Genomic DNA, 21,188 nt, shown 5'->3' on the forward strand with positions numbered 1-21,188 from the left:
AGCCCGGGCTGGTGCGGCGCTCCGCTCGCCCAAACTGACTCCGAGAGAGAGGAAACCGATGCCCAGCTGCACCAAGACAGCGGGCGAGCGGGCGTCCGGGGGCAGGGCGGGGGCGGCAGGGAGACGGAGACGTCGGAGACTCTGAATCCCGCAAAAGTTCAAGGTTTGTGCAGGTTCCCCCCGGGGAAGGCGAGGAACGAGGTGGAGCTGCGCGCCCCTCTGCTGAGACAGCGAGACCTGGGAGGAGAGGGGGACGGCCCGGAGCCGCCGCGGGCTGGCCGAGCCCCTTGCCATCCTACTACGGCTGACAGCCGGGAGGCTGGAGTCGGCGCCCCGGGCAGGGAGGGCGCGGGTCCGGCGCATTAGCCGGCTGTCCAGCTCCCCCGCTTCTCCAGGCCGGGTATCCATGGGGCAGCCGGTTCCGGCCGCACCACCTGCGCCCCAGCCGCGGAGCCGCTGCCCGAGCTGGCGGCGCTGAGCCAGCTTGCGTGGAGCCCGGGCCCTGGTCGAGACTGGAGAGCGCGCTGGAGCCGTGCAGCGAGCTCTGTGAGGGGACGAGCCGCGGGCCGCCCGCCTCGGGCATTTTGTCCCGGCGTCGCCTGGGGTGGCAGCGACCCGCGTCGCCAGTCTCATCACTGCACGGAAACTTTTCCTGCTCCAGATGGATTAAAGTTGCCTGGATTTTCTCTTTCTTTGCGAAAGAAAGCATTCATTTGCTCCTAACCTGGGATTTTTATGCTGGGGCTGCTGCAGGGCGCTTGGAGGAAGGAAGCCGCGCTATCTATGTGGGGTTACTACCGACACCGAAGAAACTGGGGCTTGCGCCGGAAATCTGCACCCTCGGGCGAGTTCAGATTGGAGCTGGGCCTCGGGACTGGGGGATCCAGCACTTGGCTCTAGGCAGTCTCCAAGACGCCGGTGGCCACTGGGCTCCGGGACTGCACGTGCGGCTCCCCCCTCGCCGCACAGATCCTGCAGGGGGCACCAGCCCCGGGAGGTGGAGGCTCCTCCCGCCCGGAGCTGCGCCCCTACCAGCTCCGAGGGTGTAGCCGGCGGCGCCTGGGACGCCCCCTCCCCTCAAAGTGTCCCCGAATTGCACTCCCTGGTCCCCAGAGCTACGGCAGAGACATTCGGACGCCACGACCACCCTGAGTTGGATGTGACCGAACCCAGCCTGGGGCCAAGTCATCGACGACTATTGCCCCTTCGGCCCCTTCCCGCTCCCGCCTCGGCCATGGCCCCAAGGATGTCGGGCCGCGGCGGCGCCGCCCTGCTCTGCCTCTCGGCGCTGCTCGCCCACGGTAAGTGTCGCGGCGCGGACTCGGAAGTGGAGATGCGGCGGGCGCCTCTGGAGGGGGCACAGGGGAGACTAGAGAAAGGCGGGCCCCCACCCCGGACTCGCAGCCGCTGCTCCCAGCCTGGCATCTCGGGCTGCAGCTCGAGTTACCTCCAGCTTCCCCAGCCCTTTGGCGGGAGCGGAGGCTGCGAGCCCCGCCCTGGGGACCGAGCCCGGCCCCGGAAAAGGGCGGGGGGGGGGGGGCACACTCCAGTGTTTTGCCGGTTAGGAAGAAGGGTCCAAACCCAAGAGTCTGGGGGCGTGTCCGCCCACGGAAATCTGCGGGGATCCAAGCGATCCGCTAGATCGCGACCGGGCCGCCCCTCCTTGCACTCCCACTCCCGCAGCCGGCGGGACTGGGGGCCGTTTGGGTCCGCGGGGATCTTGTCTTCTCCGCGCCTGGTGCGCAGGCCGGTACGGGGCCGCGCCGCCCGCCGCCTCGCTTCCTGCGCGGTCCTCGGGAAGGGAAGTGGACTGACAGGGGCGCGGGGAGCCGCGGCGGCTCGCCGCTCGCCGCCCGTCGTCCTGTGAGCTGCATCTAAATGGCCGGCTTAGCCGAGCCCGGAGGGCGGGGGTCTGGGCCACGGGCGCAGGCCGGGGCGGCGGGCGGCGCGCGGAAGGAGCGGGCTCCGCGCTCTCGCGTTCTGCAATCTGTTGCGTCTGCTCCCTGGGCTCGCCCGGGGCTCCGCGGGAAATGGGGTGGGAGAGGAGGGCCCGGGGTTGGCGCGCTCTGGCAGTGGGACAGCAGGGATACGGGTAGGAGACAGAGGGTCTCTGAACAGCCCCCCACAGTGGAACTCCGATCCGACGGGAGGAGGCTGCAGCGGGCCTTCTGCAAGCTGGAGGCGCTCCAGGTGGCGAGGGTGCTGACCGATTGGGGAGGGCGAGAGCTGGGGCGGAGGATGAGAATGGAGAAGAGAGGCCCTCTGCCCCCTCCCAACCTGAAACCGGCAGACCTGGGACACATTTCCCTAACGGGCGTCGGCAAAAGAAGCTTTGTTAACCGCGTGTTGAGGGGTGAGCCTGGACAGGCTGGAGAGGGACTTAGATGGAGAGAGCAGTAGGCTTTGCGCATTGATGGAGGACCCTGGATAGGTCGCCCTCAGCTTTTGCCCACATCTGCCTAGTCCTGAGGAGCCTGCCCAAGCTCTAAGCTCCCCTTGCGCAGGCCCACAGCCTCTAACCAGCTGCCCCTCACCCTGACCAAGGCGCTTTCTCAAGGTGGAAGAATAAAGAAAGGAATCGGCTCCCCAATCTAAGGTCCTGGGGCTAGGAAGGGGTGGGGAGCAGGCTGACCTCCCTCTAGGGTGGATTGGTTCTTCCCGGCTGGGGGTGACCCTGGAATGGGAGCGGTTTTGAGTTCAGTTCACCAGACCCAGCCAAGCTCAGTTCTTTATCAGAAGAATGGGCAGGGCAACAGGAGGGGGTGGGAGCAGGGCGAATGCAGCTGGGAACCAGAAATCTCGGCTCTGTGTGCAAGACTTAGGGCGGGGAGGGGGTGGGGTTGTGGGCTCCGCACTTCTGCGCCTTGGAGCTGCAGGGGTTGCGCCTGGGACCGGGCCCTAGTAAGCAGGGCTTCTGGGTGCCTAGCTGGAGGGAACTGAGCTCCGGTGTGTGGCTAGGCATGGTTCTGCCCCCCTCCCTTGCCTTGTTGCCCACTTTCTGTTCTAAACCCCAGCCATGGCCCCACTTGGGGGCAGCTCAGGGACTCCTATTAGGTTCCCACTGCCCAGCTTCCCCACCCCTCAAGCCTGGCATTAAAGATCCTTTCTCTTCCCTCCTGTGCCAGAATCCTGCCTGCTTCCTAAGATCCAGCCCCAGTAGGGCCTGGCTGTCCTTGCGCTTGCTTTTCTGGAGTGTTAGCAGTCTGCTTCGTTTTCTCCTGAGATGTCTGTGTCTTCCCTGTGCCGGGTTAGTCCCAGAGTGGTGGAGGCAGATTCGTGGGCTTATTCTCCACTGTCCCTCCATGCAAACAGCTCTTAGCATGGTGCTGTTACCCACAGGACCCAAGTCTGGTCCGGCTCCCCTTCAGAGCTCCTTCCCTGAGTCCCCATCCCATGCCTCAATCTCCCCTTCCTCAAGGAAGGGTACCAGCAGATACTCAAAGCTTAGGGGATGCCCCCCCCCCCCGAGATGGATAAGGCCAGAATCACAGAAGTTCTTCCCCTCACCCCCCAATAAAACCCATATTCCCTGGACCTTCCACCTTCAAGGCTGCCTGACACCCACCCACCCAAACCATTCCTCTGTCAAGAAAAGGATTTTGCCACACTTCAGGCTAGCTTTTGGTTGGGATCTCTGGGCTCTTCAAAGAAGCTGGGGTTGAGGAGGGAGGAGTTGCAGGGTTTGGTTCTCCGGCAAGCTACTGAGCCCACAGGCTTCTGACCACACAGCCAGACTGAGCCAAATAGCCTGGGTTGCTGCCTGATAGACTCTGGGCAGGGTGACCTTGGGCTGTCTCCCTCATGTCCCCCAACTTCCACAAGCCGTGTGGCCCCCCTCCCTCCCCTTTCTCACTTTCTGCTGGGACTACTGGGCAGGTACCATATGTGAACAGAGCCCTGCTACCTTTCAGGGCCCAGCTCAGCCTGTGGGGTGGGAGCCCAGACTCCCCCCTCGGTCTCCAGGCTTCTACCAGAGAACATCTGAGAAGGCCACTTTCCTGCATCTGGTCTTTGGGAAGGCTTTCTGCTCCATTTTTAGTGTGAATGGGAGTGTAGGGGGGCAGGGTGCTGGTGAAGTCTGTGGTCTAGCCGGTAATGTCAGCCTCCTACTCGGTAACCTTCACTGGATCTCTGCTGCCTATAGAATCAAGGATCCATCTTTGGCCCAGAGCATCAAAGGCCCTATACAATCTCATCTCGATCTGCCCTCGGGGGCGGGCACTGCCTACCCGGCATCATCCATGCATCTTACGAGGTATCCCTCTCCTCACCTTCCTGCTTCTCTGCTTTTGCACCCAGCAACCCCCACCCCCACCCCAGAACACCAGCCTCCAGTTCTTACCCAGCCATCAAAACCCAATTCCAACCTCATTCCCCCCAGGGAGTCTGACTCTCTTCCCCCTTGGCTTCCCACCAGCGGCCCCCCACCCTGTAACAGAAGCAAGTGCTCTTTGTGCCTTCTTCCCAGCACCACCCCGCCCCCGCCGGGGCCACAGTGTGTGCGCACACACGCGTGCAGGGTGTACATGGGGATATTCATGTGTGCACCCCCCTGGTGTCCACATCCTTGCATTGAGAGCAGGCAGCATGCGTTCTTCATTCTTGCCCCATTCTGCAGTCTGTGACACATGGTAGGCGCTCCGAAGAAATGAATGGCGGTGGGACGACAGCTCCGTATGGGGAGGCCCTCCCTGTGGCAATTGAAAAGGGAGTTCTGGGACATGGGGCAGAATTTGGGACAGGGAGGAGCTAGGGAGAAACACTGGGAAAGAGCAAAGGAATGGGGCAGAGCCATGCCACACCCTCTTGAGAGAAACATACAGGAGACACACATCTGGAGTGACATGAGTAACATCTCTCCCCAGGTGAATGTAGGGTCCCACGGCATGCTGACTACATGACCTTGGATGCATGTGTCCCTACAGGCAACCTGGCAACCTCGAGTTTCCCTGGTGGCTTGGGTCCATGCTCTCCCCACCCCACTGACGACCCAAACTCTGGGATCCTTTGGAGAGGCAGAAGGGACCACAGCAGTACAGAGTCAGCACTGTCCCTTGGGACATCCCCTCACTGCTGGGAGTGAGGAGAAACGCCCCCCCCCCCACCCGCCGCCCCTGCAAGCACACACACCCATCTTCTCGCTGGCCACACGGAGCCCTACACCACAACACAGCCCGGTTACATTTAAGACCAGTAGGTGGGGATGTGTTATAAACTTGGTGGCAGAAGCTTTATTAGATCCTGAGGATAACTCAGTGCTTGGCTATACGGGGTAAGGCCACATTAGAACACGAGTGGAGGACGTGGCCATCTCCTAGACCCTCACTGGGGTCCAGTCTAGAACTGCTGGCCCCCAGAACTGAGATGGGCAGTGAGTGCCCATGAGGCTGCAGAAATACAGAACCTTAGAGGCACCAACTCCCACCACCAGGGTCTGCCTGCCCACCTGGGGTGGGGACGTGGGGGGCTTACGTGGCAGGGGTAGAGGAAGGGCTGGCTTTGCTGCCCTGCATATGGTGATGTCCATCCACAATCGGAAGCTGAAAGACACACACAGAGCGTCAACCTTCATGCAAATGAGGGCGTGGGCGCTGGGAGAGGGGAGGGGACTGGCCAAGGTCACCCTGCCAGTGTGTTCTGGAATCAGAACCAGCACCAGAGCCCAGGGGGAGTCCTGGATTAGTGGTCGGCTCCAGGCCACTCCACAGACACCCCTGCCACCTCTGCTATCCCATCTCCCGAGGGCTTTGTGCAAAGATGCACTTCTGGCCTCAAGCCAGCCTCAAGTCCCAACCAGTCAGGATAGGCAACCACCAAGGGTGGTAATAGGCCTTGGTGAGCACTACAGGGGAGTGTGGTGTGGCTCCGGTCTTGGTCTTCAGCTCTCTTTCATGAGCTCAAAGTCCAGTGGAGGAGGCCAGAAAAAAGCCCAGGTTCTGAAATTCAAGGCAGTTTGAAATTGGAGTCCCTAGGAGACAGAAGACAGGGGCTCAAGTACTAACCTTGTCATCCACTTGCTGTGCAACTACAGTAAAGCCATCTTCCTCTCTGAGTTCTTTCCTCCTCTGCCAAGGAGGAGACGGTGCCCGGCACGCCCCCTTCCACATCTCTTGTGATGGACAAGCCTGCTGTTTCGTGCCTTATGTGTCTCCACCCGACTCGGGGCCTCCCTCCACGGATGCCCACAGCAGGCGCTAACAAGGGAAGCCGTTTCTTTCTCCCCATTCCCTCCCCAGGGTCCTCCTTACTTCTTCCTTGCCAGCACTTAGCACAGAATTTTAATAAGAGATTAATGAGCCAGTTGTGGGGCATTGTGTGTGTGTGTGTGTTTAAGACTAATTTATTTTTCTAGATCCCTTTTCTGTCTTTTGACATGAAAAGTAGGCCCCTGACCATCAATTCGGCCAGCTCTGCCATACTCCAGCTGTCCCCAAGGATGGGGCAGTGTGTCAGGGAGCACCAGCATGGGGCTAGCTACCACACTGGTCTCTGGGAGACAAACGGCCCGCCCTGGGGAAGGAGGTACCGGGCCAAGGAGGCCAGCACAGTAACAGAGAGGGGACAAGATGCTCTGAGGACACAGGTGGAGAGGCCAGAAGTCATGTTCTCCTTTCTTCAGTCATGTTTGCCCCTTTCAGCCCCACCTCTCCTGGTCCCCCATACCCACACGTCCACCCCCGTGGACTGGATGGAGTGGGAGACAGACATGCCTGCCTGGTACTCAGGGCTTGGTGCAGGAAGGAGTGAATGCGAGAATAAGGAACTCAGGGCAGAAAAAGGTTAAAAAAAAAAAAAAGTAATTGAAGAAAATCACTTTTTGCCTAAATTATCTAGAGGATTACCTGCTCTTAGAAAGTTCTGCTTTTTATCAGCCCTTGAATCACTCCTGCATTCTCTTCCCACATTCTTACCCACACCTTTTTGGCCTGAGAGGATGGACAACGGGTTGCTCTCTTCTCTTGAGGGACTCCTCCTGTTCTGTCCACACCGGACCAGACGCAGGAAGCAGGATGTGGGCGTGCTGGTGGATTCTGCAGCTTGTGTCCGTGTCCTAGGCCCGTACCTCAGGGCCCGCAGAGCCGGGATACCGGTGTGCCCAGGCTTACCTGGATAAGCGGGATGACAGTCATGATAGTCGAGGCTTCCGGAGGCATCTCCATCCAAGAATCCAGGTCCGAACTGCGTCAGACCTCACACAGCAGGCCCCTGGCAGCCAGGGCCCCCTGAACCCTGAAGCCCTGCCCAGAGGCATAGCCCCAGAGGGGGCCAGCCCTCACACCGAATGAGCCACAGCCACACTGAGTGCCAACCTCCCTGTTTTTCTGAGGGAGAAACAGAGAGAAGGGAAAATGGTTTCTGCCCCCCAGGAGTGCCCAGTATGACAAAGGGGACACAGTCTCATGCCAGAGAGGCCCCAGTCTGATGGGAGAGGCACAGCCCCAGCCCTCAGAGGTGGCCTCTGTCCCCTTGCATGGTGACAGTCTGACAGTGAGAGACGAGAGGGCCCCCTCTGCCCAGAAGCGTAGGGCCCCACCTTGCAGGCCTCATCCTCCGCTCCCCACCACCCCCGGGGCTGTTGGAGAGCATGGCACTGGGCCAGGAGTGAGTATATTTTTGGTGGCTTGGTACGGATGATACAGCAGACTTGTCACGGCAGGAGAGCAATGTCGCTGGGAGCTTGCGGCACAGGCACACACTTGCGTGCACACCCACACACTCATGGGCACAGCCGGACACACTTGAAAGCTCAAACGGCTCCTTGGAGTTCAGATCCACCTTTTCTCTGGATCTCCACAGCAGATCCCCATTTTACAGAGAGCAAAACCGAGGCTCCACAGAGTCCTCGCCACACCAACTCTTGAAGTCACATTTTCGGACCCTGATTACGGAAGTCTTGCCGTTTACCTCCCCGTCTCACACGTACAGAGGATAAGCACAGACATGGACAGACAGACACGTGGACCCATACACCCGAGTAGTCCCTCCTCTCGAGCCTCTCTCCCCCTTGCTCTCTAGGTTTCTTTCAGTCCTTTGAATGAATGGTGCCCCTCTGTGCATGGTGTGGCCTCTCACCAGAACACCGTCCCATACCTGTCTCCTAGTCAGCCTTCAGGTCTGAATGTAACCACACCTCCTCTTGGAAGCCCACCCTGATTCTCAGGTGGGCAAAGACCCACTACCTTCTGCAACTCTTTGCCGATTTGCCCTGTGTGTAACTGTGTTGCGTGACCTCCCTGCAGGCCACTAGCCTGAGTGGACCTGGACGGTGTGTGGCCTCCTCCCTGCTGCTGTACTCCCAGGGTCTACTGGGACATCCGAAATAAAATAGACATCCAGTGATGTGTCAGATGGGTCAATGAGTGTACCCTTGTGTACATACTTGCACATGGAGACACCTTCCCTGTCACTCCATGAGTATTCAGTCGGTGGTTACTGTGGATCAGGCACTGTTCCAGGTACTTCCCGTCTTCAGGGAATATAGCACATTCTCTGCATTCGGGAGCCTGTATTCTGGTGGAAGACGTGGCAGAAGGCAGACAGCAAGTAATACATACATTCAATAGGTGAATTATATGTTAGAAGGCAAAGGAGGCTAAGGAAAATATAAATGGTAGGGTAAGGGACATTGGGGATGCCTGTGTGTTGGGAGGGGTTCTGCAGTACAGAATGAATGCTCTCACCTGGTAAGCGTCACTAAGCACACTCGCAGGGTGGGGAGGACACCAAGTATGCAAATATTGCCGATGGCAGCCTAGGGCAGGAGTGGGCTTGAGCATTCTGACACAGCGAGGACCGCCGGAGGGACAGAGGCCAGAGGAACTGGGTGGGGGAGAGGGAGGCTCTTGTGAGAACATTGCCTTGTGGGCTCAGTGAAAGGGGGAGCCACAGCAGGGCTTAGAGCAGGGGGGACCTGAGCTGACCCACTGTTGCAAGCTTGCAGAGCTTCAGAAACTACAGGGTCGGGAACTGCCCCCACCCCCCAACCCAGGGCCACAGGAGGGGGCCTCTGTCTGCTCCCTTTAGCCCACTGACCCTCACCGTCCTGGCGGTGGCCTCCTTTCCCGATGCCCCATGGCCACCCCATGGTAGTGGGAAAGGAGCAGGACACACCGGGGCCCGGCTGCAGCAGAGACCACCCAAGGAGAGGCCAAGCTGATGTCCAGCCCCGCCCAGCCAGCCGTGTGGCTGTCCAGGCCTCTTCCAATGGGCATGGACCGCTTGTCTATAAAACGGGGCTACAGCCCCGGGTGCTTCCTCGGCCTCTTCTTGCCCAAACCCCCACCATCGCCTCCATGGTGGGAGCCAGACGTCAGTGTCTTCTTCTCAGCTGGGGGATTTGGGATGCTAAGCTAGCTTTGGCTTATTTCACAGATTCTGATTTTTTTTTTTTAACTAATTATCTCCTTTTGCAAAAAAAATTCTCTTCAGGAGCAAGGGGGGTTATAGGCACTTGTTTGGACAATGATCTTACACCACTGATTTGGGAAGGATGACAGCCAGGATGTGTGCAGGGAAAGCAAAACCCATTTCCCTGGATCCCTGAGCGCCCTGCAGTGACTCCAGATTACCTGTTGCTTTGACCTCTCTGCCTGTCCCTGTTTTATGTCTGCAAGTGCTCGGTCGGGGGCCCCCTCCTTCCACCACAAGCCCCCTGCCACTGCAGGATCAGTGCAGCCCACGCCTCTTAGGCAGGGAGGTGACCTGAGCCAGGGTGGAGGGGGGGGGTGGGGATGTGGAACCACACCCTCCCCAGCCCTGTCCGTCTCTGGGGAGAGCTAGATGGTATGGGGCCTTTGTCCAATGGGAAGGAACTCTTGGATTGAAAATGGGAAAAATTACCATTTTCTCAGCTGCCAACACAGCAGAGAAATGATCTCAATTTTCTGTGGCTGTTCTCGGCAGGAGAAAAACGGCCAGCCGCCTGCCCCATGCATGAGAGGTCTGAAACGCAGGAGAGGGGAGGCTGGAGCTGGGGGAGGTGGTGGGGTGAGCAGCGGAGGCACCGGCATCACGCAGGGAGACTGGCCTCCCCACTCCCTGCAGCCCTCCTCCAGCCCAGCCCCCACTGACCACAAGCCTGTGTCAGGGCACCTATGGAATTACCTGATTACCTCACTTCTGTTAACTGAGCACCTGCTATGCACCACCCCCTATGCTGGACATCAGGAATCTTTCCCATGGAGCCAGGAGTAGATTTGGTTCTGTTTTGTTTTAGTCTTGATATTCATAGCTCTCCTCCGCTACCCTCACTCGTCCCTGCTCAGGACTCTATAACCACCTTGTCTGGCTTTGTCCCTTCCTGTGTGACTCTGTGCCTTGGTTTACTCATCTGCAAATGATTATGAAAGTACCCAACTTCCAGAGTTGTAATCATAATTACATAAATGAGTCCGTGTTTCATGTCAGATACTGAGAATAGTGCCTGGCACATACTAAGTGTCCCAGAGCGATGGCTGTGTCAATGCCACTGTTATTAATATTCCTAGTATATGCCAGGCACTGCATTAAATGTAAAAATGAAGAAAATATGGTGCCTGTCCCTGGAGGGGCTTTTAAGGGGGCGCCCCAGGCAGATGAGCTGTGTCTGCACAGACTGTGATACAGTGCAGTCATAGGTGCGTCAGGAGGGATGAAGAGGGTCCTGGAGGGAGAAATCTCATAACTATTCAAGAAATCAGGGCAGGCTTCACGGAGGAGGTATCACTTCAGGAGGCCTTAACAAGGTTTGAGTTCTGCCCCTGAAGACTAATCAGTCAACATCTACTATGTGTCTGTTACCCTGGGAAGGACAGAAATGCAGGGCAAAAATGGCTCTTGGCCTACAAATTCAGTCCAGCGAGGGAGAGCCAAGGCTGCCTGGGAAGGAGTAGCAGGACAGGGGCTAAATGCAGGGTATATGGTTGGTAATTCTTTACCTGGATGCTCTTTTGAGACCCCTCATAACTTTGATCCAATGTCCGTGGAGCACTGGGGAGCTACTGAGTGTTCTGGAGTGAGGGAGTGATGTGATCAAAGCAGGGTTCTCTGCAATGACTCGGTTGGGGGCAATTTACAGGTTGGAGCAATGCTGAAGGACACCGTCGAGTGAGGACACTGGGGATGGGAAGTAACCACTAGCCATCATAAGAGTACCACTGTATGGCAAAGAGTCCACCCTTAGAACCAGAGAGACAGAGCTAAGGGCTGGTTCTGCCACTCGCCTGTGGCCTGACTTCTTTCTACTCCTTGGTTGCTGCCTCTGTTGAGATCTGACAGCAGATGTGAGGTCCAAAGCCGGCAGCCTAAGCCTCAGTGTTTGGAGCTACCTTGATTGTCCTGGCAGCTAAGGCCCAGGGAGCCAGAGGGACTCACCTAAGACCCACAGCCCTTTCTGACCTCCTGGGGGTCCAGGAGTGTCAGGAGTCCTGAGGAACATGGCCTGGTAGGAGAAGTGAGAGAGACAAGATCTCCCTCAGTATTTTCAACAAACACCCAGCCTCCCTCCTCATTCCGCAGCCCAACTGGCAGCCAGAGGCCAAGGGATCAGATCCCAAGGGTCACTGCCAGCCCTTGGGCTCCGGGAAAACCTCAGAAGAAGCCACATCAGCTCAGAGAACAGTGGTAGGTTTTTCAGGTCCCGCAAATGTAGGTTGGACTCTCAGCCCTGCGGCCGTACAGCTGGGTGACCCAGAAGCTTTTGCCGGCCTATCACCCTGAGCCTCAGCTTCTCCATCTGCAGAATGAACGTAATACTATCACCTCTCTGGGGTGGGGCTACTCCAAGGGTTCAAGCATGGAAGCGCCCAGAACAAAAGCTGTGGGCCTGCCACGGAGACCTCGGTAAATGTGGTAGACTTGGTTTGTGTCCTTCCTTTCTTGCCTGAAGCCAGGCCTCGCTGCTGGGAAACACGGGTTAAGATGGTGCCAAAGGCTTCCCGGAGCTCTGCTTCCCGGTGGTTGGGTTTGTTTTGTTTTGTTTTGTTTTGTTTTGTTTGGGGTCTTATTTTTCTTACCCTTGATGCTGCCTGTTTTGAACACAGCAGTGGCCAGCAGCCAGCCCCTCTCCTGCCCTCCCTCATTTCTCTTCGTGTCCTTAACCAGGAAAGCAGCCACAGACCTTGGGGGGCCCCCATTCCCACCTCGGGGCACGGGAGGCATCCCTGGGTCCCGCAGCTGACCCCACTGCAGTGCCTGGGTCGTACTGGCTTGTGGCTGCATGCATTGCTTGCACGGTAGTTCTGAGCCGTGGCCAAAAATCAGGTCTTGGGTTATAGATGCGGAGCCCGGGGCGTTCCTAAAACACTTACTCTGATGCATCCTGCTGCCCAAAGCATGTGCAGACCCTCGTCCCAGAGCTGCCTCGTCTCCCTCTTGGGTCTCACGATTCTTCTTCTGCAGACTGGAGGGGAAAAAAACAAACCCACGGTGTAGGGGAGTTGAGAGCGGGGTCCCTGAGCTCCTTCATCCTGCCGGCAGAGTCGGGATTTGGTACAGGTCACTGTGACCGTTTCTTCTTCATCATGAGCCCCTAGCGGTCACCTCAAATGACCCAAACCACCCACGGGGCCCCTGTCTCCCCAGCCTCATGCCGTGTCCCTCTCCTCTGCCTCTGGGCTCTTTCCGCCAGCCACCCGCCTCGGACAGAGCCTTCCTCCCGCTGGAGTTCAATGCCCAGGTCTCTGAAACCAGGGCTTCTGTACTGCATCAGGGCTGCCCCATGGAAATAGACGCCCAAGACACCTGCGTAAGTTACATTTTCCTAGTTCTCACACGAGAAGAAGTAGAAAGAAACAGGTGACATTGATTTTAATGTATTTTAACCAATCTATACAAAAGGTTATCATTCCAATATATTCCAAAATATATTTTAACCAATATATACAAAAGGTTATCATTCCATTTAATCAGCATAAAAATTAGTAAGGAGCTATTTTACGTTGTTTCTTTTGACTTCTGTATTAAATCTTCGAAATCCCTTATGGTTGACTCCTGTAGGAGCACATGGCAATCCCAGCACGCCCCATTTCGGTTGCTTGGTAGTGGAGCGGAGAGTGAGTGTGTGTGGCTGGCGTCCTGGACAGGCCGGGGCTAGGTGCTCCCCAAGGATGCTACCAAATTCCCCCCTGGGAGCTTCCTCTGGGGGCCCTGGGGCTGGTGGGCTGGGCCACTGGCCTTTCAAATGCAGTCCTAGGAGATTCCCTGCCCACTAGGAGCCCCCCCAGCTCCTCCCCAGCCCTGGTTACAGTGTCCCATCCATGCAGGGGCTCCCAGTTGCCTCCCAGGGGCCGTTTTCCTTCCTGCTTTGTCCTGAAATCATATAAACCACGTGTCAGATCAAGTCACTCTCCTGCTCAGAGCCCTCCACCTCCCTGAGAGGGAAAGCCAGAGTCCTGACGGTGGGTGACAAGGCTGGCATGATCTGTCCCTTTTCCTGGCCGTATCTTCCTTCTCAGCGGCTCGCCCCACCTCCAACCCTGTCCTCCGCTGTCCTCACCAAGCCTCATCGACTCGACCCTTGCTGTCCCTCACCTGGCCTCTTCCCCCCAATACATGTGACTCAATGCCCCCATCCTTTGAGGCCTCCGCTCAAATGCATGTCCCAGAGTGGCCCTCCCTTGCCATCCCCTAGCCACAGTAGCCCTGCCTACACCTCACTCTGCCCCCCAGTGTCTCTCTTCACCTGATATGATGTGTAGTTATGTGTCTGCTGGATCAGGGACCGGCACCCCCCTTGGGATGGGAGCTCCTGAGAGCTGGGTCCCGCCTGTCCTGTTCACTGCTATACTCATTCCCAGCGCCTGGATCGGTGCCTGGCACACAGGAGATGCTTGGTACCTATGTGTGGAATGAAAGAATAAAAAGGTTACGTCTTTCCCTCCCCTCACCTTTCTCCCCAGGTTGCAGCTGGGATGAGAGTTAAATGGATGTTAAATGGATGACATAGACCAAAGAGCAATTTCTCCCTCCCTCCCATGCTCCCTTCCTTCCTGTCCTTCCTTTTTGTCCTTCTTTCCTTCCTGTCCTTCCTTTCTTCCCACACTCATCTGCCGTATCCTAACTTTGCAGTCTCGGGAAAATTACATCACTATTCTGTGGCTCAGTTTCCACATCCATAGAATGGGAGACCAAGAGTACCCATCTCATAGGGTTGTGGCAATGAATAAATTAATGCACGTAATACACTTGGAGCAGCGCCCGGCTGGTAGTTAAGTGCTCAGGAAACAGTAACAATACTTTTGTTCATCCCATGGTTTGTATACCTGCTCCGCGCCCAGCACTGTGACCAGCAGTGGTCGTGCAGCAGTGACGACACAGTCACTGGCGGATGTGGGACAAGGATGCAGACACCTTCTGTGCAACAGAAGCCGGGCCAGGGTGGCCAAGTGCAGGAGAGCGGGGTGACGGAGGGGCCTCCCCTGGACTCTGGGGGGCGGTGGCGGCAGCAGCAGCGGCGTCCTGTCATTTTGCCACAATCACTGCCCAAATCTCCGTGACCTGGTGCATTGAGCTCCAGTAGCAACAGGGGTGTCCATTCCATCCTGAGCTGCGCCCAACTGGCTCCTGCCGAGTGCTGGACAGAGTCCGGGGAGCGCTGAGGGAACCTCCTTGCCATCAGCACCTACATCTGAGATCACGGGGGTTCGGCGAGCTGGTGCACGTGATGGCCCCAGCTCTGTCTGGGTGCCGGGTAGACAAGAGGTACCAGCTGTATTATCACCCTCGCTCCTGAAGTACCGGCAGACAGCGGAGTCTCCATGCACGGCGCCCTACCCGCGGTGGGTGGGCTCTCCGTCCGTGCCTGCAGAGCACACTGAAAGCCGGTTCCCTCTGAAACTGCGTCTGCATCCTGGCACACGGGGGCCGCTCAGTGCAGTGAGAGCCTTAACATCGGAGTGCCTCGGGTCAGGGGAGCTAGATGGGAGTGTCAGGCCCCCCTCTCATCCTTGAACCATCCCTGTTTGGAGAGAGAGCAACAACAAGGGTCCAGAAAGGGACAGATCACACAGCGATCGGGCACGGCAAAGCCACGCCTAAGACCCGGGTTCCTGATGCCCAGCCCAGTGGGCTTGTCCTTGTGTCTTCAAAGGTCTGGCATGAGGGTATTGGAGGTGGGGTCCCCCCGCCACGTCCAGCTTCCCCAGCGGCTGTATCTGGGGGATCTGTCTGTCTCAGCAGGCACGGTGTTTACATGGAGTAACCAGATTCTGTCTCCAATAATCACATCACAAACAGCGTGAAATGGGAAGTGTGGGGAAGGCTTTGCTACATGTGCGACCCGTTTCCTTATTTTCCCTCCACCCGCCAGCTCCCCCCACCCCCCGCCGCTGCCACATCACACGCCCACACGTGGATGCACACGCACGTGACCTGCACTCCCCAGGCATCCCAGTTTGGGCCTTTGGTCCCAGCCCAGCATAGGTCACTTAGGTCCCTGTTCAGCCCTCGAAGAGCAGTTTCTCCTGTTGGGACCGGGGTGGGGGTGGGAGGGACAGGAGGAGGGGCTAATTGTCACCCCTGATGGTCACCACCGTTCCCCACCAAGACCAAGGAGTGTGGTGCCCTAGACAGTTCCAAAACGGCTAGCACACACCCTATCACCTTATCCCAGGTAAGCCCAGCCTGTGAAATGGGCCATCCTGATCCCCATTATACGGATGAGTTGGGGATCAAAGAGGAGAAATGACCGGCCCAGGTCACAGATGGGGAAGTCTGCCTCTTCCTCTGGACACTACCTTCCATTCCCCCTGGGCCCTATCTCCTGAGTCTGTGGCTCCAGGTCCAAGGGCCTCTCTTCTCGCCCCGATATCATAGAGGAAGAGCCACCCCCTTTCAGTGTGGTCCCAGAGCCGTCAACTCATCCATGCACACACCCCAGTTACCAAAGGGGAAACTGAGGCACAGAGTGACGGGCTCATCCCCTGGGGCTGGCTTCCCTCCTCGTGGGTCTCAGCCCTCTGCCTGACATATGTTCCCCCACTCATCCCTTTCCTCGGTCCAGGGCTGCTGCCTTGGGAACCCCGCGGGAGATTTGTCGGAGTAGAAACCCTGTAGGCCCTCTCCCCTTCCCCACATCCCTCGGAATCCAGATTCTCCTTGGCAGCCCTGAGAAGCTGATCTGCATAAAACCATCCCCAGGCCCTGCCTTTAAAAGTCTTCATCTTTTCTCTTCTCCCTAAACGGCCCCTAAATGATTTCTGTAAATTGCTCTAAGTAGCTCAAAAAAAAGAAATAATAATAACTCAGCGAGTGGCTGCCTGACCGGAATGCGGATGGCTTTCCCCCTGCCTGGTCCCCGCTCCCAGCTCCTTCCTGCCCGGCACCCAGACAGAGCACCCTCCACTCCTTAACCCAGGAACGAGGAGCACGGCCTCATAGACCCAGCCTTGCCTCCTCCCTCGGGCAGGAGGCCGCCCAAGTCAGGGGCATCCCCCATCAGAGAGAGAGAGAGCCCCAGGACAGGGAGGTTCTTCCTTCCCCTTCCCCATCTCCACCCCCACCAGGCTGGGGACTCTCCAAGGATGGAGCTGTGCCTCCCTCATCAGTCTTCCAGAGAAGATAGTGCCTCCATCGTCAGATGAGAGGTTTTCCCAGGAGCAGGGGCACTTGCCCCATCAAGCAGGGGCTTCTCTCTGGGCAGGGCTAACTTCCCTTGTTTTGCAACCAGTTCTTTGTAGAACCTCATTTCCTTCAGCCCACCTTAGAAGCTTGGGCCCTGATTCCTAGATTGGGCTCCGTGTCCTTGACTCCAATCAAGCATTCATTCATTCATTCATTCATTCACTCATTCATTGTACAAAGCTTTCCTAAATACCTCCTGTGTGCCAGACACTGACTTTCTGCAGATCTGGCCCCTTTGCGGGGCTCCTCTGACCAGGACCCCCTGGCACAAGCCTGGCTCTCCTGGGGGTAGGGTATCCAGCCAGAGGGCCAGCTGAGCTAGCATCGCCCGGGGGCATGAGCCCAGCCTCAGCCCCTGGTCACCGTCATGACCTCCTGGCCTCTTTGCTGTGTGGACCAGAGAGGGGTCCCTCTTGGGGAACAGAGGCCAGAGGCAGGAGGGAGGTGCTTCCATGGAGACCCTGGCCTGGCCCATCGTTCCCTCCATAACCTCTCCCCAACCCTCCTCACCCCAAGACCATCTCCTAGCCACAGGGGGCTGAGATCAAGCCAGAAGTCCTTGATCCTAACAAACCAGGCCCTAAAATGGTGGCATGGACTTGAACAAATCTCTTCCCCTTTCTGGGCCTCAGTTTCCCTTTCTAGGATGTGACAGAATTGGACTCAATCAGCAATTTTTTTTTTTTCCTGGCAAGGGAAATACATAGTCTATACTCTATATTACATAGTGTATGAGTTTCATGTAACACAGGTGTTATGCAGTGCAGAGCTACTGGCTAAATGGAGAGTAGGGGTGTCTCCTTGAGGGCTTATCTGCCTCACCTCCCCCTGTTGCTCTGGGGCAGCCTGGAGACTCCCCAGTGAGCCCAGCTGGCAAGACAGGGGCCTACTTAACCCAGCCCTGAACCCCCATCCACTCTGCCTGGGTAGTACTGTTCCCTCTACCTCTCTGCCCCCCGATTCCCTGGGTCCACACTCAGCCCCCCAGTTGGGGGTGAAGCCCATGAGAAGACAGGTATCTCTCCTGGGCACCCAGCACCCCCTAGGGCCCTTGAATGAGTCCAGCCTCTGATGAGAAATGCAGGCATGAGAGCCGCTCAGAAGGTGGCAGGTGGGGCCAGCCCCAGGACAGCTCTGCCCGCCCCTGATAGGAGGCAGATTGTTCCAGATGGGATAAAACCCGTTTGTCACCCTCCCTGCACTCTCTTTGATGCGCAGAAGGAGGAAGGAGGAGAATAAACACAGACACAGCCCTTCGCTTCCTCTCCAATTTAATTGGAACCCAATTAAGTGAGTAATTGTTACAAATGTGAAATCACCTTCCACGGAATTGGGGATGTGATCGGGCACTCGGCATGAGTCTGTGGGACACAGGCTGCAGCCCCGGCCCTGGCCCAGCAGCACAGGGTTTCCGGGGGCTGGGCAAGTGGGGACCCACAGGACCCCTGACACACACACACACCCCCAGCTGGGAGAGATGCAGGGTCATCCCAGCTAGCCCCCTCTGCCCGAGCACAGCCTCTGGCCTCCAGCCTCTGGTATCCCATTCAGCCAAACTTGACCTACCCAAGATGTGGAATCCCCATCCCAGATCCCACAGATACTTGCTTATCTGACTCCAGGTGTATGGAAGTAAGTGTCACCATTGAGGCAGGGCCATGGGTCCCCAGAAGATATGGGAGTGAGAAGAGTGGGGGCAGGTGTGAGTGCTGGTGTCTGTGGGTTCAGGTCTAGGGAAAGGGGAGACAAAGAGAAATAGAACAACTCAGGCAGCAGTTCTGAATCTTGGCCGCACATCCAGGAGTTTAAAAAAAAAGAAAAAGAAAAATTGCTCTTGCCTTGGTCCCAGCCCTAGCAATTCCAAAGCCACAGGTCTGGGGTGAGGCATGGGCTCCCAGGTGATCCTTGAGGCTCATTACTAGAGCAAGAGGGGAGGGCTGGCAGTGGGGCAGGTATCCCCTTCTAGGACCCACTGAGACCTGCTGACCTGTGTGGCTGGGCAGGGGCCAGGAACCTGCGTCTTATAAAGCTTCTAGAACCGGGATGGGCTCGGGGGGCTGCTACCATGCTGGGGTCCTGTGCAGAGGGGACTTGGAGGCCTTGAGGTCCAGACGCTGGGGGTGCTGGGAAGGAGGAAGAGAGTAGACAGTGATTTGAAGAGAGACTTGGTTTGGGTTTTTCATCTTCTCATTCTCTCACGTAGTCCTCTGTTTCAGGGCCCAGAACTCAAGGGAACACGGTTAGAACCCCTGTTCAGTTTCATGTGACATATCGTAGGTGCCCAATAAATATTTATGGGACACATTACAGGCGAGATCCGTTTGGTGGGCTAGCCTGGGAACAGAACTGCTGTGGGTAACACCAGCTCTATGGAGGAAGATGTGGAAATGCGGTTCTAGGTTCTCATACCCCATTTCCAGGGAACTTCTGACAGGCAGCCCACGAATAAGTTGGAGTGTGGGGGGGGGTGTTTGTGTGTGTGTGTGTGAGAGAGAGAGAGAGACTTTTCAGCTCCCTAGCATGGGACCCACCCTCGGGGCCTGCACTGACATGGGCTATGGCTACCCAGATTGACCTCTGTGGTGCATTTATGGAGAAGGCAGAGAGGGGTTAGAGGGAGGAGGGCCTGAGTGGTAGTTGAGGAGTGAAGCCAGAGAAGGGCTGAGGTGTCCGGGACAGGCAGAGGGGACTGGAGTGGCCAGGGCAGAGCTGGGGCCCAGGATGCCACTGTGAAGGACACAGACGTCAGGGTCCTTTACACACATGGCCTCCATAGAGTGTGCAAGGACAGGTCCGGCAGATAAGAGATTCCAAGCAGAAACAGCCAGAGACAGGGAACTGTGAGAGGGAGGCCGTGAGGTCACAGGAGCCCCTGACCTGGAGCTTCAGTCCAGGCCCAGCTCACCGTGGGTCTCTAACTGTGTTTGCTGTGAGAAGAGAGAAGGGACAGTCCCCACCAGGGAGCAGGCCAAAACCAGAAGGGGGCTGGAGTAGGGAGGAGTGTCTTTACTGCCCTCTCATGACCCAGGATTTGGGCAGTGACAGCTGACCAGAGTCCTGGGAAGAGTGTCACCAGACACCAAGGAGGGGTCTGGCTCACAACCTTCTGGAGGTTTGCAGGAGAGCCCGGCTTGACCATCATCCCAATGTCATTAAGGAACTCTGTGGAAAGCTGACAGAGAAGCAGAGGCTGGGCGAGAGGCCTGGTCAGGGTCCTCCCTCCCCTGAGCCTCCAAAGTACAGGAGTGGGGCAGCATCTCCAGGGAGGAATGATGGTCTGGGCCAGACCGCCCTGGGGCATTCATCTATCTCCAAAGGGCAGCCATAGAACTCAGAATGAGGGGCTTGAGAGAGCCCTCCCACCCTGGCTCCTGAGGCTGCCCCAGCCCAGCCCAGGCTGTCTCTCCTGAAGCCGGGCTCAGCTCCACAGGGCGCTCTGACCTTCTGCCGAAGGCTGTCTTTGTCCCCAAAGTCCCAGCCCTACTTCCTGCTGACCGAGGACTCCAGAGAGGCAGCCATTCACAGGGGAGGTGACCCTGTTGGCCTTGGGGGAGGGGTCCTCCCCTGACCACACAGGGTGACAGTGATTAAACGTACCAGCAGCTGGGCCATCAGGGCCCTCCCTGCTGCTAATTTGGGTCAATTAAGCCAATTTGTCTTTGTCGACTTGAAGTCCCTTCTCTGTAATGGCTGCGGTCCCTCTGGGGCTTCCAAGGGAGGAAGCAGGGCGGAGGGAAGGAGGAGGCAGTGCCCTGGCCTCGGTGGCCTTTCTCCCACCCCCATCCCAAAGCCCCAGGCTCAGGGACATTCCTGAACCTTGTGACCCCTCCTGCTGCACTTCCTGACAGCCTCCACAGCTGTCACCCCTGCACTTGCCCCAGAAGGTAGGTCAGGGAGGGTTAATCCCTGCTCCACAGATGAGCAATTAGGGGTTTCCAGGGAGGAGACGGCTCAGAGTTAGCAGAATAGAAGGATCTGGGCCTGGCGTGCGGAGCCTGGTGGCGCGCTCCTCTCCCCACAGCACTGGGATTCTACAGCTTCCTGAGGGCGCTCGGTCTGTGCCCTTGCGAGGTTCCCAGGAACACCATTTGGAAACCACTTCCCCACTCTATCAGGCTCCATTTTCCCTCAGAAGAGGGAGGTGGGGACAAAAACCAGGGTCTCCAGCCAAGGAGAGAACAGCCATCTTCTGGAAGGGACACTAGTGCTGTCTGGAAGTTGGGCCCTGTGAGTGTCCGGGCCTGGCCTCACCCACGAGAGGGGTGGGAGCAGCAGCATTTGAGGCGAGCACAGGGCCAGAGGCCAGGTTCCCAGACCGACATGTAGGTCGAGATGTGGGAGCTGAGACGGGCCCCTTCACTCCTCTGGGCCTTAGTTTACCCTTAGTTTACCCAACTTCGGACCTGAAAAGGAAGGTGAACTAGGGCCCTACAGCTGTCCTATTTGACAAGTCATCCTAGAAGGGGTGGGAGGTGGAGGTGAAGGGGCCCTTCTCTCTTCCATGCCTGCAAGATGGAGTGCTCCCTCTCGGCCTCCACTCTGTAGAGGGGAGAGCCGGCGGGACACTTTGCCACACTGGCGGGCTGGCA

The 21,188-nt window shown here is 57.5% G+C and overlaps 1 protein-coding gene across 1 annotated transcript in view; it reads left to right on the forward strand.

Moving 5' to 3' along the window:
* Nucleotides 1–1,234: 1,234 nt before the first annotated feature.
* The window catches only part of LOC111151446 (transmembrane protein 132E), a 51,219-nt gene continuing 31,265 nt past the window's right edge, over nucleotides 1,235–21,188 (forward strand). The window contains exon 1 of the mRNA XM_022509451.1: nucleotides 1,235–1,301. Within this exon, the coding sequence (XP_022365159.1) occupies nucleotides 1,235–1,301 (67 nt within the window). The remainder of the gene's footprint in view (nucleotides 1,302–21,188) is intronic.

This window comes from Enhydra lutris, unplaced genomic scaffold (genome assembly GCF_002288905.1).
Source record: "Enhydra lutris kenyoni isolate GAN:26980312 unplaced genomic scaffold, ASM228890v2 scaffoldscaffold26, whole genome shotgun sequence".
NCBI classification, from domain to species: domain Eukaryota; kingdom Metazoa; phylum Chordata; class Mammalia; order Carnivora; family Mustelidae; genus Enhydra; species Enhydra lutris.